The 9885-nt window shown below is 39.6% G+C and overlaps 2 protein-coding genes across 2 annotated transcripts; one reads left to right on the top strand and one right to left on the bottom strand.

The window, feature by feature from the left end:
* Positions 1-521: 521 nt before the first annotated feature.
* On the bottom strand, positions 522-2216 carry LOC116676287 (transcription factor 12-like; the record flags this gene model as incomplete). The annotated part of the gene is made up of 2 exons (XM_032507505.1): positions 1871-2216; positions 522-707 (listed from the first exon to the last, which is right to left on the bottom strand). Coding segments are annotated over exons 1-2 (532 nt in total), but the record flags the coding sequence as incomplete, so codon positions are not given.
* Positions 2217-7061: 4845 nt separating this feature from the next.
* On the top strand, positions 7062-9453 carry LOC116676286 (transcription factor XE1.1-like). Its single transcript, XM_032507504.1, is given in 5 exon segments — positions 7062-7099; positions 7653-7780; positions 7783-7887; positions 7890-7982; positions 9146-9453. Coding segments are annotated over 5 exon segments (519 nt in total). The 3' UTR covers positions 9301-9453.
* Positions 9454-9885: the final 432 nt, after the last annotated feature.

Below are 9885 nucleotides of genomic sequence, written 5' to 3'. Positions count from 1 at the left end.
TTCAACATGCAAACACAAATACAAATGTTTTTAAGAGAAAACAAAGAACAACGGCACACACACAGTCACACATTAAAATCACACTTACTGCCAATCTGTTGTTAAAATGTACCCACAACCAGACAGAAACTCAAGATGGCCTCTGTTTTTAGCCGACTTCTCCAAATTCATTCAAGGAATGGAAGAAATTTGACCTTAATCTGATTTGGTCTACATGTTGTCTGGTATTTTTAACCATTTCTTTCCTGCATTAGAGTGACAGTAGAAATGATACACCGGAAGAATAAAAAGTGAATTCTTTTCCAATGTATTCACTAGGTACCAACATGTATATCATATTACCTATTACCATCACTTATTTTCATTGGAGGTATTTTTAGTTTGCCAGAGATTTTTAAATTCCATGGCAATACCAAGTGATTTATAAAATAAAAAGTTTCTGGACTGGTTTCTGAATTCCGATTATTTGGTTTGAGTTAAAGGTACAACAGCAGATTAGTGTATAAGTGAAATCTTCTGACCATTCAGGGGGGGAGGAGATTTGTTGCTGCGTTTTACATTTGTCCCAAGGGGTTGGACCCGCCCCATGGCGGCGGCGGCGGCGTGGTGTGCGGCGGCCAATGACAGGGGAGCCCCGTCCGAGGACACAGTGACCTTCTCCTCCTCGCGGCGCTTCAGACAGGCCGCCTTAGGGTTCAGGTTTCGCTCTGGACAGAGAGAGAGAGAGAGTGCTATCTTTCTTTCTGTTTCCTGTCTGTAGAGAATGTGTCCTAACTGTGTTTTTTCAGTGAGACGTCTTTATGCTGGGGGACTAAATCAGTAGTGAGACTGAAGCCAAAAAGCCAAAAACTTTAGCCCGTTGAACACACTCAACAGATGCCCACTGCTGCCTCTCCTGGCGCTCTGGAGGCACTTCATGTGCTGGAAATCAACCTCTTCAAGCCTGAATTCCACCTTAAATCCCTCTCCACTATCTTAAAAGTTAGAATACAGAAACAATTTAGATTTTAGAATTTTAGAAAGTTAGAATATTGTTAACATATAACATTGCCTACGTAAAATCAGAACAGTAGAATATACCAAATAGGCAAGAAATCCAAATGTTGTTTTTTACCATGTTTGTCTCTGAGTAAATAATGATATAATTTTTTTATTAGTACATATCAATGAGTTTCCCTTTAGAACAGATCAGGATAATGACTGTATAGTCTAAAAGGTTCAGGATCAGGGACTTAGCTTTGCATCTCTACTGCTTTCAGTTTTTAAATAAGAAACAAATGAAAGGAAAATCATTTTCAACATTCTCCTATTGAGCAATTGAACATCGAACTGAAAAATATACATTTTAACTTGCAGTTTTCTACTGATATTTTCTATCAACTAACAAAAAAAAATCTCAGAGTGTCTATCGCGATGTTGCAGTCTATGGTGCCAGTTGATAAGCATGATGATGATAAAAAATATATATTATTGTGCAGCCCTAATAAAAGCCAAGCAGTGTGGCGCAGTATCTGAGGTCAAAGTTACGTGTCTTGATTGGAAAGGATTTTTAAGGCCGATACCGATACAAATATTTGGTTATTTAAAAAATCAGATATTCCGAGATATTGGCCGATATACAGTAAATATATATATAAAAAAAAAAAAATCCACGTAACAAAACATGAACAGATTTCCCTTACATTAGTTACTTGTAGTTATTTAAGAGTTCTCACTAAAATATATGATACAGGTTTTTATATTTTACTATTTAAATCAGGTTTTTCCATATTTGTCAGTTATACTGGCATTCTGGGAGCTGCTAAACTGTATTTTGTTGTTGAAAACAATGACAATAAAGATTTGGTCTATTCTGTTGGTATGAACTGACCTCTGACTTGTTGCTCCAGACTGAGGATGACAGCCACGGCCTGGTGCAGGATCAGTAACTTGGTCTGTGGTTTGTCGCTCTTCAGGTGCAGCTGCACCATCCTGCCCAGCTCCTTGAACGCCTCGTTGATGTCGCGGACGCGCAGACGCTCCCGCGCGTTGTTCGCCATCCTCCGTTCCCTCTCTCTCTCCATCTTCTGCTCCGGAGACAGGTCCTCGTCGTCGTTGTTGCTACAGCAACCAACGAAGAGCACGGGAAGGAGCGAGGAAGACAAAGCAGGGGATGAGGGTAGGAGGAGGAGGAAGGGAGGATTTGAAAAATGAAATTTCTGTGTGTAGAGGCTCATTGTAACACAAACCTGCGGTAGATATGTTGTTAAGATTCACAAGATGATTCATTGAGTGACAAAATAACAGGGAACGGGGCTTGGGAGCAGACATCGTGTGCTGCGTTCTAGATATTTCAATCTGCCACAGCTGCAACCAGGGTCCAAAATGAGTACCATCTAACAGCCAAATGCTGGTAAAAGATTCAAGTGGCTGGTAGGGCTGGGCAATATATCAATATCTTATCAATATCATGAAGTGTTGTCTTTTACTGGTTTAAAAGGCTGCATTATAGTAAAATTATGTACTTCTCTAAACTCACCAGACTGTTTTAGCTCGTCTATTACTTGCCTTTTCCCCACTTAGACAGTATGTACATATTACTGATGATTATTTCTGAAAAGTGTAAAGCTATTGTGTCAAAGCACCAATTGTCAACCCTAAAATATCGCTAAAATATCTGATATTCTTCCTATTTCCCAGCCCTAGCGGCTGATAGATTTGCCACACTCACCAGCCAAAAAACAATGGTAATCTATTGAGTGGCATTCACTAACCTTTTGGCTTGTGAACAACTAAGTTCATTTTGGACCATGGCTGCAACTGTTTGCTTCCATGGTGATATTGGTGACTGAAAATATACAGCAAACAACCAGAAGATCACACCAAGAAGCCATGTGGATGGATGTTTCTTAAATAATTGAAACTTTATGAATTTTTGCCACTACTAGGGGCGCTAATTTATAAAATGTTACTGTGGGTCGTATTAGAGAGTGGGAATAAACGGCCAAAAAGACTTTTGCTGGATCATGTGACGATACGTTTCCAAAGCCTGTAACATGGGCAGCAGTTTTCATCTGTTTTCTATCATCATCATTCAAACCGTATGCATCATCATCATGACTGCCACTATCATGTGCAATCTTTGGGTTTGGGATCCACATGTTTCTAATTTTAGCCATCCTGCAGGTGTAAAATATACCTGAAGGGGTAAAGATGCTCAGCTGCACTCAGGGCGGGAAATGTAACCAAAACCAACACTTTTCATCCTTCAATTACTACGAATGAAGCCGCTTGCATGTATATAATGACTTGGTTTCATATAGAGATGGTTCAATCCCGTTTTTTTATTCCTGATACCAATTGTGATATCTGAACTTGCGTTTTGACCGATACCGAGTACTGATCCAATACCAATGTGTCATATATTTTATTATGTTTTAACAACTGTATCCCTGTTTGGATTTGATATGATTTCTACCTTTATGTCGGTCTGACTCAGGTTAAACTCTCAAACAATGAACGCCACAGAACTTTCTTTAGTATCCAGTTTGACAGTCAGTCACAACGGAAAAAGAACATAAATAAACTACTTATGGGGTATAAAAATTCCAGTACTTCCAGATACGATACCAGCGTTTTAGTCAGTATCGGAGGCGATACCAATACTGGTATGGAATATCTCTAGTTTCATAGCTGAAATATGTTCAATACTTTCCTAAAGGCTTAAAGTCTACAGGATGTAGGTACATGAAGACACAGACCCTACGCCGTAGCCGGACGTGCATCTCTCAAAAAATGGGACTACACGTCGTGGCAACGCACGTCTCGGCTCCTTCTCCATGAAGAACATGGAATCAAAGAGAGGGTTAACTTTTCCTGCAACAGAGTTCTACAGAGGAGACACTTTGTTTCTCTCACTATGACTCTAGAGTCGGTAATCGCTCTCTCACTCTCTCTACCACACACACATGCAGGCCCTGCTTTTCTCTTAAAGAGATCGACGCACAACAATTAACTTCAGGCCACTTACGTAGGCTACGGAGAAAGCTCTGCGTAGAGCCTCCACAGAAGCATAAATCAAGCTTCATAGTGTTGGTGTTGATTCCCCAGCTCTGAGGCAGCACTCCTACTCTGTTGTGTGAGAAACAGTTAAAACCAGGCTCAAGACCGTAGAGAGACTGATAGGACCAACTGGGAGCTGCGTGTCCCCCAGGTACCTCTCTTTGTGTTCACAGTGCTTTCTTGGCTCAAAAGACCAACATGTTGGAAAAAAAGAGAGATGCCTAGCGGACACGGACATTTCAAAAAAGTCTCAGTAATATTGATGTATTTAGCTGCTTCTCATCACACTTGATCACTTCATCAAAGTCCAAAGCCTGGTTCCCAAAACACCCACAGCTTAAAGTCCTCCTTGTGTCCTTGATCTCCAAAATTAACAAAATAAGATTGTGGTTGCCGACCAGTGGTGGAAGAAGTATTTACTGGGGTGGCAATGATTAGTCGACTAATCAATCAATTGATCGCTAGATAACAATAATCTCCAACTATTTTGATAATCAGTTACTTGCAAACTAGTTTTTCATGCAAAAAATGGCAGAAAAAGCTGTTTTCAGCCTCTCAAATATGGAGATTTCCTGCTCATTTCTTTTTTTTACTGTATCATATTTAACTGAATGTCTGTGTGTTTTGGACTGACAATATAACACATTTAAGGACATCACCTTGGGCTTAGGATTGTCAAGTTTCCCAATTTTTTGATATTTTATATACCAAACGATTAATCGAGAAAACATTTGGCAGATTATCGACAATGATATATCATACTACATGTAAAAATACTAGAACTTGTTAGAAGTGAAAGTACTGCCTTATGATTAAGTGATTTTTCATGTTAATTCTCTAGATCTCTGCAGAAAATGCATCCTTTTCTGTTTATTATTCAGGGGTCAGGAATAATAATAACCAGAAAAGGATGCAATTTTCTGCAGAGATCTAGAGAAATTAACATGAAAAATCACTTAATCATAAGGCATTACTTTCACTTCTAACAAGTTCTAGTATTTTTACATGTAGTATGATATATTCATTGTCGATTAATCTGCCAAATGTTTTCTCGATTAATCGTTTGGTATATAAAATATCAAAAAATTGGGAAACTTGACAATCCTAAGCCCAAGGTGATGTCCTTAAATGTGTTATATTGTCAGTCCAAAACACACAGACATTCAGTTAAATATGATACAGTAAAAAAAGAATGAGCAGGAAATCTCCATATTTGAGAGGCTGAAACAGCTTTTCTGCCATTTTTTGCATGAAAAACTAGTTTGCAAGTAACTGATTATCAAAATAGTTGGAGATTATTGTTATCTAGCGATCAATTGATTGATTAGTCGACTAATCATTGCCACCCCAGAAATACTTCTTCCACCACTGGTCGGCAACCACAATCTTATTTTGTTAATTTGGAGATCAAGGACACAAGGAAGGACTTTAAGCTGTGGGTGTTTTGGAACCAGGCTTTGGACTTTGATGAAGTGATCAAGTGTGATGAGAAGCAGCTAAATACATCAATTATTACTGAGACTTTTTTGAAATGTCCGTGTCCGCTAGGCATCTCTCTCTTTTTCCAACATGTTGGTCTTTTTGAGCCAAGAAAGCACTGTGAACACAAAGAGAGGTACCTGGGGGACACGCAGCTCCCAGTTGGTCCTATCAGTCTCTCTACGGTCTTGAGCCTGGTTTTAACTGTTTCTCACACAACAGAGTAGGAGTGCTGCCTCAGAGCTGGGGAATCAACACCAACACTATGAAGCTTGATTTATGCTTCTGTGGAGGCTCTACGCAGAGCTTTCTCCGTAGCCTACGTAAGTGGCCTGAAGTTAATTGTTGTGCGTCGATCTCTTTAAGAGAAAAGCAGGGCCTGCATGTGTGTGTGGTAGAGAGAGTGAGAGAGCGATTACCGACTCTAGAGTCATAGTGAGAGAAACAAAGTGTCTCCTCTGTAGAACTCTGTTGCAGGAAAAGTTAACCCTCTCTTTGATTCCATGTTCTTCATGGAGAAGGAGCCGAGACGTGCGTTGCCACGACGTGTAGTCCCATTTTTTGAGAGATGCACGTCCGCTACGGCGTAGGGTCTGTGTCTTCATGTACCTACATCCTGTAGACTTTAAGCCTTTAGGAAAGTATTGAACATATTTCAGCTATGAACTAGAGATATTCCCATACCAGTATTGGTATCGCCTCCGATACTGACTAAAACGCTGGTATCGTATCTGGAAGTACTGGAATTTTTATACCCCATAGTAGTTTATTTATGTTCTTTTTCCGTTGTGACTGACTGTCAAACTGGATACTAAAAGAAAGTTCTGTGGCGTTCATTGTTTGAGAGTTTAACCTGAGTCAGACCGACATAAAGGTAGAATCATATCAAATCCAAACAGGGATACAGTTGTTAAAACATAATAAAATATATGACACATTGGTATTGGATCAGTACTCGGTATCGGTCAAAACGCAAGTTCAGATATCACAATTGGTATCAGGAATAAAAAAACGGGATTGAACCATCTCTATATGAAACCAAGTCATTATATACACATGCAAGCCGGCTTCATTCGTAGTAATTGAAGGATGAAAAGTGTTGGTTTTGGTTACATTTCCCGCCCTGAGTGCAGCTGAGCATCTTTACCCCTTCAGGTATATTTTACACCTGCAGGATGGCTAAAATTAGAAACATGTGGATCCCAACCCAAGATTGCACATGATAGTGGCAGTCATGATGATGATGCATACGGTTTGAATGATGATGATAGAAAACAGATGAAAACTGCTGCCCATGTTACAGGCTTTGGAAACGTATCGTCACATGATCCAGCAAAAGTCTTTTTGGCCGTTTATTCCCACTCTCTAATACGACCCACAGTAACATTTTATAAATTAGCGCCCCTAGTAGTGGCAAAAATTCATAAAGTTTCAATTATTTTAAGAAACATCCATCCACATGGCTTCTTGGTGTGATCTTCTGGTTGTTTGCTGTATATTTTCAGTCACCAATATCACCATGGAAGCAAACAGTTGCAGCCATGGTCCAAAATGAACTTAGTTGTTCACAAGCCAAAAGGTTAGTGAATGCCACTCAATAGATTACCATTGTTTTTTGGCTGGTGAGTGTGGCAAATCTATCAGCCGCTAGGGCTGGGAAATAGGAAGAATATCAGATATTTTAGCGATATTTTAGGTTGACAATTGGTGCTTTGACACAATAGCTTTACACTTTTCAGAAATAATCATCAGTAATATGTACATACTGTCTAAGTGGGGAAAAGGCAAGTAATAGACGAGCTAAAACAGTCTGGTGAGTTTAGAGAAGTACATAATTTTACTATAATGCAGCCTTTTAAACCAGTAAAAGACAACACTTCATGATATTGATAAGATATTGATATATTGCCCAGCCCTACCAGCCACTTGAATCTTTTACCAGCATTTGGCTGTTAGATGGTACTCATTTTGGACCCTGGTTGCAGCTGTGGCAGATTGAAATATCTAGAACGCAGCACACGATGTCTGCTCCCAAGCCCCGTTCCCTGTTATTTTGTCACTCAATGAATCATCTTGTGAATCTTAACAACATATCTACCGCAGGTTGTGTTACAATGAGCCTCTACACACAGAAATTTCATTTTTCAAATCCTCCCCTTCCTCCTCCTCTCCTACCCTCATCCCCTGCTTTGTCTTCCCTCGCTCCTTCCCGTGCTCTTCGTTGGTTGCTGTAGCAACAACGACGACGAGGACCTGTCTCCGAGCAGAAGATGGAGAGAGAGAGGGAACGGAGGATGGCGAACAACGCGCGGGAGCGTCTGCGCGTCCGCGACATCAACGAGGCGTTCAAGGAGCTGGGCAGGATGTGCAGCTGCACCTGAAGAGCGACAAACCACAGACCAAGTTACTGATCCTGCACCAGGCCGTGGCTGTCATCCTCAGTCTGGAGCAACAAGTCAGAGGTCAGTTCATACCAACAGAATAGACCAAATCTTTATTGTCATTGTTTTCAACAACAAAATACAGTTTAGCAGCTCCCAGAATGCCAGTAACTGACAAATATGGAAAAACCTGATTTAAATAGTAAAATATAAAAAACCTGTATCATATTATTTTAGTGAGAACTCTTAAATAACTACAAGTAACTAATGTAAGGGAAATCTGTTCATGTTTTGTTACGTGGATTTTTTTTATTTTTTATATATATATTTACTGTATATCGGCCAATATCTCGGAATATCTGATTTTTTAAATAACCAAATATTTGTATCGGTATCGGCCTTAAAAATCCTTTCCAATCAAGACACGTAACCTTTGACCTCAGATACTGCGCCACACTGCTTGGCTTTTATTAGGGCTGCACAATATATATATATTTTTTATCATCATCATGCTTATCAACTGGCACCATAGACTGCAACATCGCGATAGACACTCTGAGATTTTTTTTTTGTTAGTTGATAGAAATATCAGTAGAAACTGCAAGTTAAAATGTATATTTTTCAGTTCGATGTTCAATTTGCTCAATAGGAGAATGTTGAAAATGATTTTCCTTTCATTTGTTTCTTATTTTAAAAACTGAAAGCAGTAGAGATGCAAAGCTAAGTCCCTGATCCTGAACCTTTTAGACTATACAGTCATTATCCTGATCTGTTCTAAAGGGAACTCATTGATATGTACTAATAAAAAATTATATCATTATTTACTCAGAGACAAACATGGTAAAAACAACATTTGGATTTCTTGCCTATTTGGTATATTCTACTGTTCTGATTTTACGTAGGCAACTGTTATATTTACAATATCTAACTTTCTAAAATTCTAAAATCTAAATTGTTTCTGTATTCTAACTTTAAGATAGTTGGAGAGGGATTTAAGGTGGAATTCAGGCTTGAAGAGGTTGATTTCCAGCACATGAAGTGCCTCCAGAGCGCCAGGAGAGGGCAGCAGTGGGCATCTGTTGAGTGTGTTCAACCGGGCTAAAGTTTTTGGCTTTTTGGCTTCAGTCTCACTACTGATTTAGTCCCCCAGCATAAAGACGTCTCACTGAAAAAACACAGTTAGGACACATTCTCTACAGACAGGAAACCAGAAGAATAGCACTCTCTCCTCTCTCTCTGTCCAGAGCGAAACCTGAACCCTAAGGCGGCCTGTCTGAAGCGCCGCGAGGAGGAGAAGGTCACTGTGTCCTCGGACGGGGCTCCCCTGTCATTGGCCGCCGCACACCACGCCGCCGCCGCCGCCATGGGCGACGGGTCCAACCCCTTGGGACAAATGTAAAACGCAGCAACATCTCCTCCCCCCTGAATGGTCAGAAGATTTCACTTATACACTAATCTGCTGTTGTACCTTTAACTCAAACCAAATAATCGGAATTCAGAAACCAGTCCAGAAACTTTTTATTTTATAAATCACTTGGTATTGCCATGGAATTTAAAAATCTCTGGCAAACTAAAAATACCTCCAATGAAAATAAGTTGATGGTAATAGGTAATATGATATACATGTTGGTACCTAGTGAATACATTGGAAAAGAATTCACTTTTTATTCTTCCAGGTGTATCATTTCTACTGTCACTCTAATGCAGGAAAGAAATGGTTAAAACATACACAGACAACATGTAGACCAAATCAGATTAAGGTCAAATTTCTTCCATTCCTTGAATGAATTTGGAGAAGTCGGCTAAAACAGAGGCCATCTTGAGTTTCTGTCTGGTTGTGGGTACATTTTAACAACAGATTGGCAGTAAGTGTGATTTTAATGTGTGACTGTGTGTGTTTGCCGTTGTTCTTTGTTTTCTCTTAAAAACATTTGTATTTGTGTTTGCATGTTGAATCATGGAGCAGCATATTTCCTAAAGTTCT

The sequence above is a fragment of the Etheostoma spectabile genome, unplaced genomic scaffold (assembly GCF_008692095.1).
Source record: "Etheostoma spectabile isolate EspeVRDwgs_2016 unplaced genomic scaffold, UIUC_Espe_1.0 scaffold00002942, whole genome shotgun sequence".
Taxonomy (NCBI): domain Eukaryota; kingdom Metazoa; phylum Chordata; class Actinopteri; order Perciformes; family Percidae; genus Etheostoma; species Etheostoma spectabile.
This window is presented reverse-complemented; position numbering and strand designations above follow the sequence as displayed.